This window comes from Trachinotus anak, unplaced genomic scaffold (assembly GCF_046630095.1).
Source record: "Trachinotus anak isolate AG129_WGS33_773 ecotype Australia unplaced genomic scaffold, CSIRO_AGI_Tana_v1 ptg000008l, whole genome shotgun sequence".
Lineage (NCBI taxonomy): Eukaryota > Metazoa > Chordata > Actinopteri > Carangiformes > Carangidae > Trachinotus > Trachinotus anak.
In genome coordinates this window covers 9,406,924-9,428,972 of record NW_027273859.1, presented here as the reverse complement: position 1 = coordinate 9,428,972, position 22,049 = coordinate 9,406,924, and the positions used below count along the sequence as shown (strand labels likewise).

General features: G+C 40.0%; 2 protein-coding genes across 2 annotated transcripts; one reads left to right on the top strand and one right to left on the bottom strand.

The window, feature by feature from the left end:
• Positions 1-4,248: 4,248 nt before the first annotated feature.
• On the top strand, positions 4,249-13,931 carry LOC139624761 (histone-lysine N-methyltransferase SETD1B-A-like). The gene is made up of 18 exons (XM_071484138.1): positions 4,249-4,815; positions 5,038-5,190; positions 5,327-5,431; positions 5,563-5,833; positions 5,934-6,046; positions 6,198-7,229; positions 7,349-8,071; positions 8,200-8,313; positions 8,412-8,490; positions 8,612-8,811; positions 8,940-9,066; positions 9,160-9,543; positions 9,877-10,923; positions 11,928-12,127; positions 12,209-12,337; positions 12,993-13,112; positions 13,333-13,470; positions 13,585-13,931. Exons 2-18 carry the CDS (start codon positions 5,053-5,055, stop codon positions 13,756-13,758), a joined length of 5,094 nt encoding a protein of 1,697 aa, XP_071340239.1. The 5' UTR covers positions 4,249-4,815; positions 5,038-5,052; the 3' UTR covers positions 13,759-13,931.
• A 137-nt stretch (positions 13,932-14,068) lies between these two features.
• hpdb (4-hydroxyphenylpyruvate dioxygenase b) lies at positions 14,069-18,707 on the bottom strand. The gene is made up of 14 exons (XM_071482401.1): positions 18,618-18,707; positions 18,444-18,470; positions 18,291-18,353; positions 17,872-17,976; positions 17,643-17,685; positions 16,957-17,039; positions 16,728-16,817; positions 16,488-16,591; positions 16,291-16,368; positions 15,610-15,772; positions 15,436-15,507; positions 15,225-15,347; positions 14,854-14,970; positions 14,069-14,720 (listed from the first exon to the last, which is right to left on the bottom strand). The coding sequence occupies exons 1-14, from the start codon at positions 18,618-18,620 to the stop codon at positions 14,610-14,612; spliced, it is 1,182 nt and encodes a 393-aa protein (XP_071338502.1). The 5' UTR covers positions 18,621-18,707; the 3' UTR covers positions 14,069-14,609.
• Positions 18,708-22,049: the final 3,342 nt, after the last annotated feature.

The window sequence follows — 22,049 nt, the reverse complement described above, 5'->3', positions numbered from 1 at the left end:
GAAATTCAGTTCACTTGAAATAAAATGAGTAATAACGAAAATGCTTACCTCTGCGCTTACCTTGAGGATTAGCCATCGAGAGTATATAAAATGTGTCGTTGGGTCTCTTGCGACCCTTGCTGTCAAACGGCTCTCTCCTCTCCATAAGAAGCCTCACATTCCTCGCCCACTGCGGCTCAGGGTGGCTCCCAAACAGCCCAGGCTCACCGGCTGACTGAGGTCCTGAGGATGTCTTAGATGCTTCAGGAGGGCATGCTTTAGGCTCAATGGGTGTCACAGGAGCCCAGGAGGTGGAGCAAGACTGGGTGGGTGGGGAGCCAAGTGGGGATCCAGGTGAAGGGCCAGGTGGAGCGCCAGGTAAGGAACCAGATGCAGAGCCATTACAGGATCCACTGTGGGCGGCTGGTGCTGGGACCCTTCGGCGGATGGCCCGTGGGCTGGTCGGCCGGGTGGGGTTTGGAACGAGGACCGTGGTCCAGGTGTGGCGATGCTCCATCTGAAAGTGGGAACCAATACAACCTTTAGACGTCTGCTCCACATCACATGAACAAACCATGAAATGTTTTACCATAATAACTTCACACTTCACACACACCATCACAACTTTGAAGTAGCACAATGCATTAACACTCCAAATAAAACTGTGTAAATAAGTCAAAACTGTATAAATAAGTCATGCATTAAATGATGCAGACTACTTTGTAAATACAAATAGATAAGTCCTGGTAGCCAAAGAGGCCTTACACACTGTATGAGCACCAATAAAGTGTATAGAATAAATTTCTGAATATGTGTTAATGGCAAATAGAAAAAAAATATTCAGAATCTACTTGTGTAGATGATCCATCATTTTTCTTAGTAATAAATGAGCATATGGAGTAGGCTGTATAAAATTCTTGATGGACATCTTTCATATTGTCACAGAGCTTATTATCAAAGAGATGGAGACAGAGCATCCAGATTAATTAATTGTTAAAGCCTTGTATATCATTGGGCCCATGAATATACAGCTGAATTTATGAAAAGCCCTAAGTGTACTCCATATTATTTGGGTCTAGATAATTTGATTGACTGCATATCCCTTAAAAACTTGTTGAAGAACAAATATTACCGGCCCCTCGTGTGTGTGTGTGTGTGTGTGTGTGTGTGTGTGTGTGTGTGTTTTATCACATGCCTTCGGTTTTTGTCTAAGGGACTGACACACACATACAGCATATAGGTTACATAACTATATACAGCCTCTATTTAATACACATAGGTCAACCTTGTACAATTACACATTACATATCTAAGCATATATACCACTGATAGCCAAATACACGTAGTCACAAAAGTGTTCAATATTATTTCAATGGCCTAAAAGAAGAAAGAACACATGTAAACATTATTTTCATCAGTATTTCTCAGCAAACTTATTTGTTTAATAGGGGTTTTATAGGTTTGTTTAAGGGTGATTTCTAGGGGGAAGTCTGTATAAAACAGAGAAAGCAGCTTCTGCTTTTCTTGCTCAAACCTTGGTGAAAACAGTCAAAGGTCAGTCCCGTTTGATTAATTTCACTGGTGACTGGAAACATTTGCAGCTGTATTAGTGAATTCTGAAGGTTCTGAAAGTCTTAACGGAAAAATACATTGAAATCAACAGGGCTTCAAATGTGCAAAAAATCTCACACCTTCCTCGAAAAAAGTCCTCTTATTTTTGACAGTAGGTCTTCAGGTGATGTGCAGGTGCGAAAAACCCCAGGTTGATGCGTCCTTTTCAAAGTTATCGTCGACTGAAACTCAAAGTGTGTGTTTTTTCTGACTGTTGGAAGGTTGTTTACCTTTGAATGCTGGTCTGGTCCAAATGATGCACCTGGAGACCCAACATGGCGACCACGGAACGCGTCTCACCTGGACAGGTTCCATCCTCCAACATGGCGGTGTCCGGGCAGAAAAGGGCAGAGCTCAAAGCCATGTTTAGTGTTTGACCACTCCTCCGACCTGTCTGCTGTAGAAAGTCGCTGTCAATCATCGTATGTACCACTTTCTGTGAGTGAGGCTGTGCGCACCTCTGCTACACTTGTATATGAAGTGCAAATCAAAGAGTCATTAAGGTCCCATAAGCCCATCCCGTCCTCCTAAACTCTAATAATACTATTATTAATTAACAATTTGATTAAACACAGCTTTATTAGAAATACAATAACGCATTTAATTTAGAAACTGGTCTAGACATGTATAAAAAAAAGGTAATAATTATGTGCACACGTGACTGAATTTATTTGAGACACATGACAATGCATAGATGTCAACAACATATGAATTATCCGCCCACTGTTAGCACTGTTAGGATAATATTGTGTGACTATAAAAAGCACGATATTAAACTTTTTGCATAGAGCTATGTTCATTGGTAGCTGAATGACATCTGGGACAGCTGTTTTACAGTTCTGCTCTTGTTTTGATGCATTTTTATGAACAGAAGGTATGTATGAGAGAGAACGCCAACACTGAAAATTAAAACATTTTCTGCAGCGTCTTTACTTCTCTATCATAGTTGGTGTGAACACCTTCCATAGATGGACAACTGTAATTTCACTGTAGATTTTCCCAAATCACATTAAGCACAGCCCTGCATTAACCTACATTTACCGACATTACTGACAGTATATCTGCATTTCCTGCTGCTCCTGTCTTTTGCCAAATGCCAGTTAATCAACCTGGTGTGGCCCTTCATATGTGACTATGCTGATTATAGAGTCAGCAGTTATTAAACCTCTGTGCATATTCTCTCACAGTGAATGAGCCCACACTACAGAGCCAGATATGACTGAGACTGAGACAGGACTTCGCTTTGCTCCCAAGTGAAATCTGTGCTCGTGCTAGATGTTTTACAAAGCTGTGATCATTCAATCACTGCTTTTGCAGAAATGCATCAAATCAATGGAGAAAAACTGTAGCTATCCCTGAGACAGAGTCTCTGTAAATGAATTTACTCCCTGACGAAGAAGTTCAACTGAAGCCAAATGTAGTTGAGCTATATTGTTGAATGTTATGACTCTGTCTGTAAATTTTTTGTGTTAAAGAATTGTCTGATAAAAAAATTATCTGAGACTTATTTTTGTCATGTCTGCTTTCATATACCAGGGGTCAGAAACTGGGGTCAACCATGGGACATGGAGAGTCCATGGGGAGTTTTTACAACATGTTCAAAGGGGGAGAGGAATTGATTTATTAACTTAATAATAAATCTGTTTGTTTTAGGATCGTATCTGAAGTCAGATGTCATTTTTATTGTTTTTAAGACAACACTTAGGGAGTTACAGAAGCTCACTATGTTAGTACTCATTTTTTGAAAGAATGAGGCATATATGTGAACGTCATTTCTACACCGGTCAAACAGGTATCTGGTTTTCATGTTGTGACTGATCGGTGTATATCTGCAAATGGTTTTGAAAGAGTTAATTCTCAACCATCAGCAATGTGGCGTAAAACTTATTTATTAGTTTTCATTAGTTTTCCATTAATCCAAGTTCCACCACCAGGCCTGAGCTGTAATGATATGCCATCCACACAACATAACAAAGCGGCCTGCTTTATACCTATTGAGCAAATTATTATTATTCCATAGATATATATAGCCTCCTAACCTCCAGAACAAACAGGTGCTGATGCCTCAGCTCATGCTTTTACCTCAGAATAACAGCCAGCCCGTTTCTGAAACCTTGAGAATTTGTTTTGGGATTTTGAATAAAAAATATTGGTTGATCTTTTCAGAAATTTGGCACCAGGAGGAAAACAAGATTCAAAAGGAAGAAAAGACAATGACAAGGTGGGTGAGGAAACAAAGGGAGTGAAGATAAACAAGTGAATGGGAAAAAAAGAGAAGAAGTCAAAGCAGAAGAGGGAGAAAGAAAATGAAGGACAGGGGTTAGCTATACAGGAGAACTCCTCTTTAAACCCCACCTCACTCACTCTTTCCCTTTACCTACCCCTATCTCTTTCTCCCCCATCCTTCACTCCCCAAACCAAATCCAAAAACACCTCTGAATCAGTTGTGCTAACTGATCTAGAAAAACCTCTGGCTCCTGACATCCAATCTCTCAAAAGCGATATACCAATAATACACTCCTGTCCACAAACCTTTGTCCATGTTTGGTTTGGGGCTTTTTTGTGCTTTGGGCTATTTGCCCTTTAGTTCAATTTAATTATCTTATATTTTAGATAACAGTGTGTTTCCAACGTTGTGGCAAATGAGACAGTGTTTACTGTTTTGAAACCTCATACACAGGAATAGTTTTTACTCCTTTAATGTAGAAGAACTGGACAGGACTAAAAATATGTTAATGATAAAAGCAATATGCTATGATATCCTCACAGAACGATCTGTACCAGCGCAGCTCTTATCAAAGAGTAACCAAGTCACTTTAAGACCAGATTATTAACTTTATTCACAAGATATCCCAGAATATACAGGAAGGACTGCCATGCAACGCCATTCATAGGACTTGAGGATGAAGTCTATGTATTGTCACTCTGTTACCTGTCCAGACCATAGTATAACATAAGGATGACTGTCCTGCATATCTCTGAACGCTGTTTTTCTCAGCAGACCGAGGAAAAACTCCTTTGTATTAGGTTACAACACGGCTTTTTTTTCTGATCGCCGTCAGTACAACCTTTACTATTTTCGTGCTCTTCCGCTGGGCTGAAGGATCTATATTTCGTCCCTGTCTGTTGGCGGATGGATCTGTCATCCAACCTGGGCGACGTCACCGAAAATCACAACAGCTTTTCCACAATGTTGCTCCATCAAAGGATAAAACTTTGGTACAGGTAAGCGAAACAAAGAATACTTTGTTAGATTAAACTTGTATTATTTGAATATGTTTCACCTTACAACCTGTTACCCTTTGGAGAGCCATGACGTTACAGGTGATGCTCTCCATCACCTGTTGGGGCGTGTTAACCTGCAGTGGAGCACTAACGTGAGCAAGCAAACAGCTTCACCTGGCTACAAGATGACAGCGTAGCGGTGTTTATCTGTTACATTCACAGGTTTTGACGAATGTAATGGAAAGCGAAACACAAACTACTGAGAGAGAGACGCAGCCTCAGCACTGGAGAAGTTGCAAGTTGATTATTGACCCCGCATTGACAAAAGGACTGTACAAAGTGTACCGCTATGATGGACAGTGTTTTAACATACCCGTGAGCATTTTTACATCTCTGTTTATTGTCTGTCTTTTATAAATAACACCGTTCAACTGTATATTTCCCGCTTTAACGTTGTGCCAAACAAGCATCTATTTCCCATTATAACGATGGCTGTTGTTTACATCAACAGGTTGAGGACTTAGGTCTGTTTCCTGTAGATACTGTTAGAGATCCTCGCATCTGCCGCCTGTGGAGCAAATGCAACAAGACTGACCTTGTAGTGCCTAAATTTAAGGTAATTTTTTATCATCAACATAATGATAATAATAGCGTTACTAATAATGAGTGTAATATAATATTAATAATAATATTAATAATAATAATAATTTGTTAATTAATTGTTGTTGTCTGCCGATGTCCTTTCAGGTTGATGAATGGTATGTTGGCCCTGTTCCTCCCAAAGAAGTGACATTTTCCAGGTTGAATGACAATGTAAAGGAGGCCTTCTTGACTAATATGTGCAACAAATATGGGAATATTGAAGAAGTGGAAATATTTTACCATCCTAAAAACAGGAAGCATTTAGGGATTGCAAAGGTTGTCTTTGACACAGTGCGGGCTGCAAAAGGTGCTGTTCAGCACCTCCATCAGACGTCAGTGATGGGAAATGTTATTCATGTGGAGATTGATCCTAAAGGTAAAGCTAACTTTAGGAACAAATTGCATTTTTTATATAGTAGTTTAATAGTTAATATTGTTGAATGTGTTGATTAACTGTAATATGCAACCTTCCTCAGGGGAAAACAGGTCACGATATCTCCAGCTCCTCTTACATGGCCTTTATACTCCTTGGACATTGCCAGTGGGCAGCAGTGAAGAAACTCTTCAAAGCTTGATCAACACTTTGCTGGTAAATATTTTAAAGCTGCTTCAAGCTCTTTGAACTTCAAGGTGACCGTCTATTCTGTATTTATAAAGCAGCTGTTACATGACTATGTTTTTTTAAGGATAGTATTTCTCAGTTGTTTTTGTGTTTTCTCTGTAATATGTATGTCTTACAGGGCAGCACAGCCATGCAGCGACAGGGGAGTGTCTCCAGCCCCACCAGTGTCGCTACACCCCTCTCTCTGGACACAGCCTACTCCAGTATTTTGCAGGATACACCTTGCAGCTTTGGGCTTACACCACGTTCTCAGGGAACCCCCCGCACTCCTTGCTTGTCTGCGACTCCTCTCTCCCAGGACTCTTGCTACTCCAGTCTTCAGGCGACTCCGGTCCTCCAGTGGGAGCCCTCCACCTATAGTGTTCACAAACCTGTGAGACGAGAGCTCTGCCATCGCAAACCTGTGAGGTATCACCGGAGATCTGGTGAAGTCTCAGATGTCAGCTTAATTTTGAAGCATTGTCAACCACAGCCACCAACTAGCAGCCAGCAGCTTGCACTCTGGGGTCACAGTTCACAATCCTCCACTAACAATAATACAGAATCTTCCTTTAACCTTGCTTCCCCCTGTCAAGAGGGCAAAGACATGGTCACTGCTGTCTCCAAGACTTTGCCTCTAAACTCTGTCAACATCCTGAGCATTAATTTCACAGCTGACCAGCAGGCAGCACATGATGACCATGCATGCATAACAGACTTATCTCCATCTGCTGCAGACTGTTCCTCCAGCAGCCCCCAACCAGTGGTAGAGAGTTTGGACTCCCGCATTGAAAATTTGCTGATCAACAGCCAGAGCAGTGACCCCTTGTACTTTGACAGACAGACTTTGGAGGCCGATGTGCACTCTCAGGACAGCCCAACTTCACCTTGCTCAGCTAATAACTCCCCTTTCTCAGATGACTCACTTGTTTGCACTCTGATGCCCTCTGGACCCTTGACAGCCAGCAACCAGCAATCCAACAATGATCTGGTGCATGTCAATCTAAGCTCTCTCATTGAAAATGAAGAGGATGAAACTACTCAAGCAGTTTTGTTTCTTGAAAGAAACTCACAATCTCCCACTCTGTGTGATCCCGCACATTTTGAGAGGAGGCCTCACATAAACAAAGAAAAAGATGCAGAAAGGTTCCAGTCATTATCATGTGCAAAGGTAATTCCTCTAGATCTCTACATACAGCATGATAATAAGAAATGTATTAGTTATTATGTTGCTATCTATTTAAAAATATTTCTGTTGTGCCACTGAGATTTTTTTCCCTTCATACCCAGGAGCATCATGCAGCGGATGAGGATGAGGAGCTCTCAAATACCAGACAATCTGATCTGACACCAACAACAGACATCTCCTCTCTTCCACAGTCTCTGTCATTATCTTCTCAACACCCTGCCCCCAAAGCTCCTCCTGCCATTGCAGCTGGATGCTCCCGTCCACCAGTCACCCCTTTCCCTTTCCCCATTCCCCCCTTTCCTCCATCTCTTCCCCCGGTTCCACCTCGCTTGCCAAATGGCACAATCCCCATCCCACCTCCAAGCTGGATCCCCCCTCCGGGCCATCGCATCAGCATCCCCATTCCTCCTCCTCCTATTCCACCACCTCATTCTATTCCTCCCCCACCCACTTTTCTAGGGCCCCCTCCACCCTTGATGGCGCCGCCTTCTGTTCCACCTCCTGTGCACGCGTACCCTTTACCCATGCAGCCTGTATGCAGCTTGGATAAGGTGAATCCCCCAAGGCATGGCAGTGCACCTTTACCATTCCCTCGACCACCCTGGCCCGCTCCACCTTTTCCCAGGTTTAACCCCTTTGTGCCACCACCAGACTACACACCTGTGCGGGAAGACCCTCACAAGGTCACAGCAGAAAAAGTTTTAGAAGTCCTCATGGATGAACTGAAGTCAATCATTAAGAAGGACATTACACGTAGAATGATTGAAGGGGTCGCTTTCAAAGCATTTGAGGACTGGTGGGACTGTCAAGAGAAGAAAACAAAGGTAAGCTCTACACAGCGGTCAATGAAATCACATGAATGAGGACCTTTTTTCTGTGTCCTTTGCTACTTTTAATGGCGACACACTTTTGTCATCAGAAAGTTTATTATTTTTGTTGTTTTATTCATAAGATACAAGTTTCTCCTTTGAAAAGTGGAAGTGTGGAAGAGACAAAGAAACAAATACCAGACCCACTCAGTCACATCCGTGGCCAGCGCGAAAAACCTCCACTACCGTCGTTCAAGGTAAACTGTTTTGCTTAATGAACAATAAAACACACCAGCATTTAAGCTCTGAGAGACACATGACTTAATGTAATGTAAAATAACTTATTTTTATGCAGGTAAAAAGGAAAAGAGCCGATGATCCTGCTTCATCAAAAGAGACAGAAAATGTGTTGTCCTCTTCGCATGAAAATTCTGGTCAGTGTTTTTATTGCATCTGCCTCTCATTTACTATATATCAACTTCTTCACCTGTCAACTTCTCCACTTCTTCACTGAAGCTTTATCAGATGTGTTTCTCTCTTTCCACGGGGCTTTAGATGTGAAACAGGGTGATGACACAGTGAGATCTGCATCTGAGAGACCTAAACGCAGACATGCAAGACCACATGAGCTTGACAGTGATGATGATGATGATGATGTTGAGGGGAAAGAAACGGATAACCCAATTCAAGATGAAGAAATGATATCAGACAAATCAGAGGCTATTGTGCCAGATGATGGTGCTCCTAAAAACCTGGTAAATATGGATTTTTCACAAAACTACTATAATAGTGAAATTACAAAAAAAAACTTAATTCTGAATTTCAGTAAAGTTAGATGTTTCTACTTTGTTGTCAGCTTTTTAACAGAAAATGTTTTATTTAGTGTGACAGAGATCATGAGGAAGACAGTGATCATCCCGAGGAAGAAAACAAAGTGGCACAAAAACCTGTGGAGGATGAAGTAACCGTCAGCTCTCACATTAGTGAAGGAGTGCAGTACTTAGATGATGGTAGGTCACAAAGTCATGTAGTTGCAACACTGAAAGCTAATGAAGAATCACATAACTATGAGTGAATGTTTTTGTTTCTGTTTTCAATTCCAGAGACATCTTCAGAGAGCAGCTCTTCAGGGGAAAGCGAGTACTCGTCAGAGTTCGACTCGTCTGACTCCTTCTCCTCAGACAGCTTTGAGGACTCGTCCTACTTTAACCTGAGTCCTGAAAGTGAAGACATGGAGGAGGACGACAAGTACAGCAGGAGTGACGAGTGCATAGTGATTTTGTCGGATGAAGAGTCAATGGAGCTTGAGCCCCCCCTTAACTCTGCAGCCCCGCTAACCCCTGGTGCTCAGCTAGATCTGTGCCTGCAGGACTGGGCAGACCAGTACACATCCTGTCAACAAGACACCTGTGACTTGGATGTCCTGATGGAGCTCCAAAGCAGAGAACCCCAGGACCTACAGCCCCCATCCCCTCTAGGATTTCCAGGTTATATGTCCAGCATGGTGTAGTTCAAATTAGTTTACTGGATCAGGAAACGATGTTTCATGTCAGTCAAAGATTATTAAATCAAAATAAATTGAAACATTTCTTGTGATTTTCTCAAATTTTATGCCATCTAATGGAGATAAAAATAACAATGAAAAAATTTACAGATGTGAATCCAATGCCAGAATATTAAGAATGCAGGATTTTAATGTTCACAGATTACCCTTGATAAATTTTTAAAAAGCTGTATATTCTATAAATAATGTAACAAACCCATTGAGTGAATGATTTATATATGATTCTGTAATAATTCCTTGTTATTTATCTATGTAGAATTGGAGCCAGACCTTGATGTGGAGATGGAGAGCCCTGAATGGACAGTGGAGTCTCTAGAAACCATAGAAAACCTGAGGCCTCTCACACCTACTGGCTGCTTGGTGGACAGTGACCCCGACCTTCTGATTAAAAGCAAACCAACATCTCCTGCTGTGGAGGTGGAGCAACCACAAACACCAGGCAAGGGGATAGTGGCTGAACTGGAAAGTGAGGACTCAGATGATGCTAGTGAAGTCCTGTCCCTCTCCCCTGTAAGCAGTGAGCTTGTTCTAGCTCCCTCTGATCTCCCAGCGGCCTCATACCTATCATACCAGGATATACCTAAAACTCCTGGTAGAGAGGAGAGAAGTGAATGGCTTCAGCACAGCTCTGGGAGAGCTCCAACAACACCTGGCAGAGAGACGCCAATGTCAGAAGGCACAGTGATGTGCCAACCTTTTAGCAGCCCACCGCCTATTCCATCCCTGTCCAGTAATCCTTACACAACAGCCCCAAAGACTCCTGGAAGAGACATTATCCTTTCCCGAAGAGCAGTAGTTCACAGGAGAAAAACACAAATGGCGGCCACCTCCCTTCCCCTGTTGTGTGACGACTCTCTTGGAGGCTCTCCCATCACAGTGTCCTCTCCATGCAGCCTCTCTGAATCTTCATCTGACATTTCTGATGGGAGCAGTGTGTGGATCAGTTCATGTGTGAGAACGAAGCCCTTGCAGGGACTGGAGAATATGCCCGGCCTTTTGGATGAGGAGAAGTCCTTATTTAGGCGAAAAGAGTGGAGGAGGCTAAAGAGGAGATGGAGGACCCATCATCGGCAAAGATCACGTAAAAGAATCACAGGTTCACTCTCCTACCACAGGCGTTCTCACAGGTGGTGTTCACTGCATGAAGAGAGGAGAATCCTTCACAGTGTTTGGAAGGAGGGTCTGGATGAAGAAGATGCGAGGCTGCTGCAGTGTACATATGAAAGGCTGCAAGAGAAGGACAATGGCTTTGGGTGGCTCAGTGACACCCTTTGGATACCTCATCCTCATATCCTTTTTAACAGTTTCATTTTAAAATTAAATTAGATCAAAGTCAGTTTATGTGAACTAACTGATAATGTATGTATAGATGTGATTATCTTGTAATCTACCAAATTACCCAGATTAATTCCATAATGTTACATATTTATTTTGAAATAAAAATATTACGTTATATTCAAAGTTAAAAACCCTCACACTTAAATGCTGCGAATTGTGGGGACATCTTAAGTAATGTTGTAGTTAAGTTTCAAGTGCAGTTGCAGAAAAGTTTGCTCTTAAAACATCAGTTTACAAATAAATAATGAATTCAGATTAATCAGCAACATATTTGATTGATACAGAAATGTAATATACAACATATATGTCCCTATATCAAGAGTGATGTTGCCATATATATCACTTCTAAGGGGCTATATTACTATCACATACATACATCCTCTAGGTATATGACAATATAAGTATATGACATGTTAACAATCTATATTTAATTTATATATCAAATCAAATTTCTTTATAGAATACATTTAAAAACAGCAAACAGCTGACCAAAGTGCTGTATACTATCAAGAAAAATACAGTCAACACGGAGAATCAAAAATATCAACAGACAACAAAATGTATGCAAGTACATATATATGTGTATGTATGTATATATACAAGTTTATTAAAACAACAAACATACGACAATTCTATATGTTTATATATGTTTTTCCTTTTTATAATTTTATAATTGTCTTTCTCCCCATTTTCTCCCCAAAAGTCTTTTGGACTCTACTGTATATAATATCAACATACATTAACAGGCTTTGGGATGGATACATATTTGCGTAACGTGTCTACAATATAAGCATATATACATAAACATGCATATTTGTATGGACTAGACATACATGTCAACATATGAAATTGCTCCAATTTCTAATAGGTTTCATATGTAATTTTTACATATATATTTTTTATTTTATATGTACATATGGAAATTCATTATATGTACATATATTACATTTGTGTGGTACTGTTTATCATGTTCTGTGCTTGACATCCTTAACTGTTGCTTACTGACTAAAGTCCTCGCAGAGAAGAGTGAGGAGTACAACTCCTGGCAGCCGAATCACAGGACCGGCTCTGCTCGCAGCGAAGGCTTCTATAAAATCAGCAGGAAGGACAAAATGAAATACCTCAACAACACCAAGCTGCCCACTGAGCTCCCATCTACAAGTACTCAGGTATTAAAGAGAGGAAACTGTGATGATCTCAGTGCTCAGTTTATGCCACTCAGAGTTTAATGTCATCATGTATTTGTGCAGGGGACGTCCATCCCAGCCCAACAACCGACCTCCCTGCTGCGTGCTGGATCTGACTTCAGGTCTGAACAGCGCCGCCTGCTGTCCTCTTTCAGCTGTGATAGTGACCTGGTCAGGTTCAACCAGCTGAAGGTAAGTAAGGTTTTAGTATTAGTTAAGATAAGTAAACTAAACTAAAAAAACCCTGGTTTTCTTCTTGAAAGAAGCTTAGATAAATGCTTTATGCCCAAAGAATTTGATATGAATTAGTTGTTTACCAAGCCACATATTATCTTGTCAGCAACAATACACTCTTTTATCACTGTGTAAGTCCTGCTCTGTTAAATATTAACTTTATCAATATGTAAACTTTATTATATCTCATCAGGGATTTGGTTTTTCAAACTGCATGTCCCTATTTGCTTACATGGACAAAGAAGAATTGTGTGATCAAGGCCATATGAATATCAAAAACTAGACTCAATTTACCTAAATCACAAAAAATAGTGATTTAGATAGTTTTTTCAAAATTCAGTTTTATTTGCAGATTTTTTGATATAACTGCTATTGCAAATAGTTATGAATGTAATCTGTCTGTTTTTTCAAAACACTGAAAAGACTAAATCTGAGACATTAAAAAAACAGTCAACAGTGACGTGTCTGAACACAGTAATACTGACATGACAGTTAACTAATTTCAGTTAATCAGTTAACTGTCATGTCAGTATTTGCAAAGGATCGAGCCTGTGTTAACAAATGATATTTGTATCATTTTGACATGAAACTATTTGTATCTTCTTTATATCAGTTTCGAAAGAAGAGGATTCGTTTCAGCCGGAGTCACATCCACGAATGGGGGCTGTTTGCCATGGAGCCTATAGCAGCAGATGAGATGGTTATTGAGTACGTGGGCCAAATCATTAGACAGGTGAGATGAACAGAAACTAATGACAAGGCTCAGATGATGATGCAAACATCTTCCCCAACAAATACTGCAGTCGTGCTTTTAAACCATGTTCCCCTTGACTGTTTCTGTGAATTGGCACAGTGACTCACTGGGACCCTGTGGTTGTTCTGGGTACTTTCCAGGAGAGTAGGAGTGGCAGTGATAACCTATGAATAGGTGTATCTGTTCTCTTTCCCCTTAGGTCATCGCTGACACGAGGGAGCAGAGATATGAGGAGGAGGGCATAGGAAGCAGCTATTTGTTCCGGGTCGATCAGGACACCATCATTGATGCCACTAAATATGGGAACTTAGCCAGATTTATCAACCACAGCTGCAATGTGAGTAAGAGCTGCTTAAATGATTCTGAATGAGATCAACATTTGTGTGATGGGATCCTGAATACAAAAGAACTTCACACACATGAACTGCACTTACTGTTTTTTCTCTTGCAGCCCAACTGCTATGCTAAGATCATCACTGTGGAGTCTCAGAAGAAGATTGTGATATACTCCAGGCAGCCAATAAGCATCAATGAGGAGATCACGTACGACTACAAGTTTCCCATTGAGGAAACAAAGATTCCTTGTTTGTGTGGAGCAGATAGCTGCCGGGGCTCCTTGAACTAATCTCTAAGGAAGTGTCCTGATGTGTCATGAGCCAGAGTTGCCTGAGGTACTGCATGATATGAAGACATACTATGTGTCAAAAAAATCATTTTAACACAGGAACTCAGAAAAGCACTGGAGGAGCACTGGAGGAGCACTGGAGCTCTGGAGCATGCTGGAGAAGAGCTGTGTGAAAAGTGGCAGTACTGATTGGTAAATAATGATTTTTATAAACTGCTCTTAACAGCACTTAAGACTGGAATGGGACCAAGCACTTCGCCGGCAGTTAAAACTAAATGTCTGGAAAAAAGCTACAATATAAAACACAACATTTGGTTGTGCATCGCAGTTTATTGCAACCGATTTTTCACACATTGCAATTGTTCTCTCTTCCAACATGGAGGGAGAAAAATGGGCACTTTAAACATCATGCTAAAGGCCTCTGCTACAATGAAATGTCCAAACAATAACATAAATGTATAGTTAAATGTTTTCATTTATGAGAGCTTAAACTGTGTTTTGCTTGAGTCAAGCTTGTATCAATAATATTGGTTGTGTTTTTAATATTTTATAATAAGAAAGCGTTATATTATGAATGTTTAGCTGAGGTGTACTCTTCTTACTTAATGAAGCAACACATAAAATAAACATTTCATTCTAATAAAACATGCGAGTAACAAAAATATCAAAGCATAACAGCATCAATTAACGCTTTGTGCACTCTTACTGTCTATCTAACATTATCAGAGCACTGATGTAGCACATTATCAGTATAATACTCTTAAGAAGTAAACAGGACCCTCAATGGACAGTGTATTTTCATAATGGTTATTCAGACTTTTCAGAGGTAAAAGGTCAATATAACAATGGGTTCACATGGCCTTAGAAACTCCATTTGGTGTCAGGATAGTCAGATTTCCTCTGGCATGCTGGTCGGCTTCAATGGCTTCAAAAAGAGATTTGAAGTTTCCTGCACCAAAACCCTGTGGACAATTGATGGATTTAAGTTACTACTATACTTTAGCTATAACAGATGTTTTCTTGTTAAGACATACAATGTGCTGTAAAGTGTATTTCCTCCTGTAAAAGTGTTCATCTATCCAGTGGCGCCCTCACCTGGTGGTTGTGTCTCTGAATGACCTCCAAGAACACAGTGGGGCGATCCTGAACTGGCTTGGTGAAGATTTGAAGTAAATATCCATTGTCGTCGTAGTCCACCAGGATCTTCAGCTCCTGAATATGAGTAAGGTCACAAGACAATATTTGTCTTTTGGAATTAATTTCTCCATGAGGTTGTTGAGTAGTTAACTCAGTTGGTCACTAATTACAGTATATGTTCATTTTGCTTTTAAAATAGCTGTAAATGGAAAGTGAATTAACTTGTGTTAAGATTTAAGAATATAGTAAAGTTTTAGCTAAACATAAACTCCTGAGGTTCAGTCTGCATCAGTCCTCCAAGCTTTTTAAAAGATGACCATAGCTCTGACCTGCAAGACATCAAGGTCCTCTGTGATTTTGACCTTTGAGTGTTTCAACTTCTCCCTCAGCTGGTCGTAGTAAGTGTCCGGCACAGACATGAACTCCATCCCACGCTCCTTTAGGTTACGAATCTGAAAAGATGAGATTCATCAGAGCATTATTGCCGCTTTAGGGACTGATTCACATACAAAGCCAAAGAGAGTGTTTTCATAGACTTACTGCCGTGATGATATCTGAGGTGTTCATGGCTATATGCTGCACTCCTGGACCTCCATAGTACTCCACATACTCCTGTAAGTGCAAACACATGGAGAAGATACCTGCTATTTAACCATTATTGCACAAGTAAATTGTGTCTGGTCCACATGTTTGTTAAAAGTGTGAGGAACATGCCTGGATCTGAGACTTTCTATTCCCCATGGCAGGCTCGTTGATGGGCATCTTCACAGTCTCCTCATAGTTTGCCACTACAATGGAGCGCAGGGCACTAAACTCAGTCTGAAGCTGCTTGTCATCCACTGACCAGAAGCGGTGAAAAAGAAGGTTCCTCTGATACCTGTGAGACAAACATCATGGTGGATTAATCATACATGTACCATATGTTACATAATTTTAAATTTCTGCTTTTCACTGGTGGCTTGAATTGATTCAACTGTAGAATCTGAATTGGATAATTGCGGCCTGCCAAACATGAATGAGTGACATTTTCTCCACACCTAAAACCCTCCAGCCCATGTTACACCCCTCTCTCCAGGATCAACCAATAAGCTTGCTCATTTGGAGAACTGCCTTTCCCCTGCCTTTTTGTGCCTAAATGCCTCTAATGGGTTAAAAACAACATCCAGATGTGGAGAACCACTGGAGGCCCAATTTAAAAAATGCAAAGTCATGCTGATCCTTGAGTCATGCCAAAAAAGCAGAGTTATGTAAGAATCAGATGGGTTTTGACTCCTCCTCCACCCTCCACCCCCCACCCCTCCAAACCACCACCACTTTTACTGTTGTAGACTATGTGGACAATATGAGCAGCAGGTTTGCTGTTGCATGTTTTCTTCCTTCCTCTAAGTCAATTACCATTCCACCACTGGAACCATCTCATCATCTGGTTGGTTTCCCACAACATGATCAATAAAGTTCAGTTTCCCACTTGGCCTGTGTGGAAGGATAAAAGCAAAACCACACAAAAACATCATTAGATGACATTCAGATGGAAACAGGCACGTTACTATCTTATGAGTGTAGCAACACCAGAATAACTTATGTTTACTCACAGTTTGGCTAGTGAAGGGTCCTTGAACAGAGGTGGATGGAATCCCGGCAGAAACAACCCACTGTATCCTGTCCTCTCCACAAATGTGTGCGTGGTGTCACCATACTGTAACAAACAAAACCCAGTCTACAGTCCTGGCATTTCTTAAATTTTCAACTCATTTCATAGTGTGCTACATTGAAATAGTTACTAGAACTTTCACTGTAAGTTTATAGGATTAAAAGTTGGTGACTTCTCTTACCGTTTGAAGCACAGCCAACCGGACTTTACCATACTTGTCCTCCAGAGTGTGAGGCTCCTTTACAACAACTGCACCTCGTTCACGGGCTTTCTGTGAGTAGAGAAAAGTGTTAGTGCATAGAAAGCAAAAGCATTCATCTGATAGCATTCAGTACCAGCAATTAGATGTAGTCTCAAAAGTGAATGTGGTAGCTGAGCATGCACTTGCAAAATAAAACCTGAAGTATTACCTGCACAAGGAGGTCACAGTCCTCCACGGTAAATGCAATATCCTTTACTCCATCCCCATGCTTGACCAAATGATCTCCCATCACTGAGGAAAAGCCAAACGTAGTCACTTTGAATTTTTTTGTGATTCAAGTTCAGTGCAAAATATATTGTTTGGACTTAATTAATTTGACCAAACAATTTCAGTATTCATCGGGAAATGTTTTGCACAATTCTTCCTTTTTCAGTTATTTTTTTATTGATAATCACGGCGGCCCGGTGTTCTTGTCGCAGACCATTAAGGTATTGAAAAAATGTATCTAAGGCATAAAATGCATGTTTTAATTGTAACCACTAAATAACTAAACTATTGAAGTAAGGAAGGAAGGAGGAGGAATAACAGAAAGGTTGAACAAAATGGTGATGGATAAATTAACTACATGTGAGTAGTCTAGTGGACCATTTCTCAAAATAAGTGCATGAACAGCAGCAGCTCCTCTTTTTGTTGTCATTAACTAATGCATTTATTAGTCCTGTAAACTATGACATCTTACAGAGGTCATTCTTTGCAAAGAATTTCTCATAAAATCAAGGTGAGTATAAATTAGTAATATTTTTCCTCATTCTTATTATACATTTTTAGAAATACAGCAAATAAACACTTCAGATGTGACCACATTGTGAACCCAGCTCCTGACGAGTGCTGTACCTTTGTTTCCAGGATTGAGGGCAGATGAGAACACATAAATGATCTGTCAAACACAAAGTGAAATCGTTAGCATGTTAAAAGCCGATCTATACATCTATATGTTGACAGTGGAATCAGTGACGTTCAAACAACATTTGCACAGAACAGTGTTTTTCATTTTTGTTTTGTTGCACCACAGGAAAGCGTAGCACGTGTATGGTTTTCTTGTTGTGTACTTCCAGGTCTTTACCTTGCCTTGTTTCACTACATGGGAAACCACTTCACGGCTGCCTGTCTCCAAACCATGGTAAGCCAAAGGCTCAAATCCCAGCTTGTTACAGTAATACGATGCAGCCTGTTGAAGACAATTGTTAAAGGATGTGATTCATTTCAATGTTAAACTATAATTTACAATGACTTCATGAGGTTGGCTTTAAACTGTATGATAGTGCCATCTCCTGGTGAGTAGTGAGCTTTGACTGAGTTTGTGCCGTGCTACTTGGAAGTGGGGAAATGAGTATGAGGTCTGGGGTACTATATGCTGTGTCCCCTCCACCCCCCTGGAGAACCAATAGCCTGGCTGAGTGTGTAGCCTGCCCCTTCGTCTGTGAGAGGAAAAATATAATGTGCCCAAAAAAGTGTAGAGCGAGCAGCTATGAGTTAACTTACCTGTTTTGCATTTCCTACCCAGAATGTCAAGTGATCAAAGCAGAGGAACCTGCCCTGCTCATGCTAAAAACAAAAAGACATGACAGTGCTCAATAACTGCAGCGTCACGTAATAACCTCTGTTCAGGGTGGCATATATGAAGAGGTTACCCACCTTTTCTCCTTTGTCTGTGTATGTTGTCTATAATCAAAAAGCACATCACAAAGTCATTATATTACAATGAAAAAGAATAGCTCTGCTAAAATACGCTGACAATGTTAAGGTACCAATGAAAGTAACAGTAGAAACAAGCCGACTGAAATTATTCAGCAGTGACTGGTAACTCACCATCTTGCTCCTGGGGACCTGACCTGGCTGTCACAGTGAAATCTACAATGAACGCCCGAATTTAAAAGCTAAGGGGGAAGTTTCTGAATCAACGCCCACCAGTGAAGAGGAGGTACTGGAGGAGGAAGAGGAGGAGGAGGAGGAGGAGGAGGGAGAGAACTGATGCTTGGTGCACTTTTACTGTTATACAATGATTACTTGAGGAAAACATGTCAACACACCACAGATCTAATCCTCACTTAATTCACTGTCAGTTTGATGTTATTGACATTACAATCAATGTCATATCAAGAAATATATCAGTCCAGAGTGCAAATAAAAAAATGTATTCTTATAAATAAGTATAAATGAGTTATTTCTCATGGCTTCCCTGCTTCACAATGCATCATGAATCATCAGATTGAGTTATGAATAAATCCTGACTTTTTTGCTGCTGCAAAAAAAACCTGTTTGTACAAACCAGTTTAGAATTACAGCTGCATTCTTCTAGAAGAAGAAGAAGAAAGCCCATATGTTAACGTTTAGTGGCGAGAGGAGGGTCACTCATGCAGGCCTCTCATTGGCTCAGTGGTGTTGAAACACCCTCACCCATCAATCCTCCTTAAAATTGTTTCTGTAGTATTCTTTAATTGTGATCAGTCCAGTTAAAAATAAAAAACAACAACTTATCTTATGGCACTGTTTGATTCAGCCATATAAACATCAAAGGAAAAACTATCAAAAATCAAACTGATCAATAAGTACTCTGAGCCCCCAACAAGATAGTCAATTTCAAATTGTGTAACTGTGCAATGCAGGATAGTCCTGAATGTGAAGACTTGACTACATAACATTTCTCTGCTTACTTAATGTAATCATTCACATCATTAATCAAGAAAAATGCACAGACCATGCATTTTTCTTGATTAATGATGTGAATGATTACATTTGCCAGTATACAGGATATGATGAAAGGGAGACATGTACATAATGATCTGAGTGAGTGAGAGAGAGAGAGAGGGAGAGGGAGAGGGAGCAGAAAGTTAATGAAATGTTGAGTTTGAGACTAGAAGCCATTTAATTTTGGGAAGTTTTGAAGAATTCATGCTGCTGTATGGACAAAAAAACATGCAATTTGGCTTCGGACGTGATAAAAGTGAGCATTTCACATAGTTTTAAGCATCAACCTGTGAACTAAGCTGAACTCACTCAGTATTTACGCCTGAAACTCTGAGGCCGGTCCAGTTTATTTGCCAGTTAACAGAGGGATGCAACAGATGTTTCAAATGCTCAAAAGGGAGCTGCTCCTGCCTAACACTCCTGATAGGTTGGGCAGTATAATAGCTTACTATTAAATGTAATCTTTTACCTGTTATTGTGCATAGTGATAACAACTTGAGGAAATTCTGTGCAGTAATTACTTTAGTGTTTGCTCTGTGGAAAAGTTGCAGATTTTTCTTTTTAAAGCAAACCAGAAGAACATATTTTGAAGTAACTGTACTTGGTTATTATGTCTTTGTGTGGCAGGCTGTTTAGACAAATGGGAGTTGACTTATGGGCTGTCAGTTATTTAGCACGCTACACACAAACAAGGTATAATTTGGTACATTACATTAGGAAGACTTTAACCTTTATGCTCTGTGCTTGTGCAAAAGCAAATCACCACCCCTGCAGACTATAAGTCGTACTGCCAGGACAACAAAGTCCTTTTCCAAAAAAACAGTGTCCTCTACACAAAAAATTACAAAATCTCCGAAGGCACAGATGCGCTGCACAAAAAAATTTATGATGCGACACAGCTGCCCAGCAGTGTGTCTGAGGTAACAACGGGGACAGAGTTTCTGAGAGTTACACACAGAAATGCAAGTTCTATCTATCTATCTATCTATCTATCTATCTATCTATCTATCTATCTATCTATCTATCTATCTATCTATCTATCTATCTATCTATACCATCACCATTTTGTTCAACCTTTCTGTTATTCCTCCTCCTTCCTTCCTTACTTCAATAGTTTAGTTATTATCTATCACACACTGGTGCCGTATCTGTTAACAAATATTGTTTTTAAGTTTGGATTTAGACAAAACTAAAGCAACATTTTGACTGGACTAGTGAACTAAAATACAGTCACACCTGGATAATGTTAAAACAAACAAAATGCTTGCAGATGTATTAAATTGATTCAGTGACGTGTGCAGCTACAAATAAGCAATGAAAGTGTGACCAGTGCTTTTAGACTTACACATCAAATGTTTTGCTAGTTTACAGTTTTTCTCAATCACTTCAATGCAGTTCACACATCAGAAATATCATTCTCACAACTCTAAATGCAGTGCTCAAAACGGTTCATCCTGTCCCCGCTCAGATCCACATTTCTCACTGTGTTTCTACAAACTGCCGTTTTCTCTACACATATTTTCCTACTAATGATGTTTTCTCATTGTGTTGATGCATTTTTCATTTGACTCATTCATACAACTCATGAAAACAGACCTCTCTCTCGACATATAATTTTTGTTCTATTTTTCCATGTATGGTTCGATGTTTATCATTTTGCTTTCCACAGTTACAGCAATCATATCATGTGAATTTACAAATACAGTTTTTATGACTGCTTTCATACATTTATCATCTCATTTTTTCTCTCATTTTTTTCAAAACTCGACACAAATCCAAAAATTGCACAAACAAAATGCAAAGTGCCACATATATGCTGCAAAATGAAACATTGCATTAAAAATATCATAAACATCTCAAAATAAAGTATTTGCATTAAATGCAAAACAGTTTTTTCATTATAGTAAATGTTTTGGATATACCATGCACCCTAAAGCTCTTCTGTCTTTCATGGGCTGGACCTCCATGATGTCTTTGCCTTTCCACTGTGTAGAGGATGACAGTAAAACAATGTGGGTGTGTGCATTATAGTATGCAAATGTTTTTTGCAGTTGGCTGTATTGTAGTGCCTTATGATAACCATCCATTCCTACAGTACAGTGCAGTGCACCTACAGTAAGACCTACAAATGTTAATGTAATACAGTACAGTAATACATATTTTACAGTAGTGTTGAAAGAGCCATTAGACAGTGGGATGTCTGTTCTCATTTCTAGGATGTCACTGTAAACTGACTCATATTGTCTCTTATAGTTACAGTAAATCATTCACATTTCATTGTTGTGTCTGAACATTGTTTTACTCTACATTACTTTTTTTTTGCAGTAGCCTCCTCTTTTTCTAAAGTCAGTCAGGTTTTTAATAAAATATCAAAACATTTGATGACTAAGTGTTAAAGCACAGGTGAGAGGATTGAGAAAAACTACTATATAATAAAACACAATTTTAATAAAAACCTGTTCAGTTTTTGCTCATTTATTTATTTTTGCTTTGTTTTTTATCCCAGTCAGCAGGAATCTGGACCAGTGATGACTCTTGATGTCTATAGCCTGA

Coding starts and splice junctions, on each gene's coding strand:
- LOC139624761 (XM_071484138.1), top strand. CDS start 5,053: ATGGAAAGCGAAACACAAACTACTGAGAGAGAGACGCAGCCTCAGCAC. Junction 5,834..5,933: donor TGTGGAGATTGATCCTAAAG/GTAAAGCTAACT, acceptor AACCTTCCTCAG/GGGAAAACAGGTCACGATAT. Junction 12,338..12,992: donor TCAGGTTCAACCAGCTGAAG/GTAAGTAAGGTT, acceptor TCTTTATATCAG/TTTCGAAAGAAGAGGATTCG.
- hpdb (XM_071482401.1), bottom strand. Junction 14,971..15,224: donor AGGACCTTGATGTCTTGCAG/GTCAGAGCTATG, acceptor ACTCATATTCAG/GAGCTGAAGATCCTGGTGGA. Junction 14,721..14,853: donor TTCAGAGACACAACCACCAG/GTGAGGGCGCCA, acceptor AATTGTCCACAG/GGTTTTGGTGCAGGAAACTT.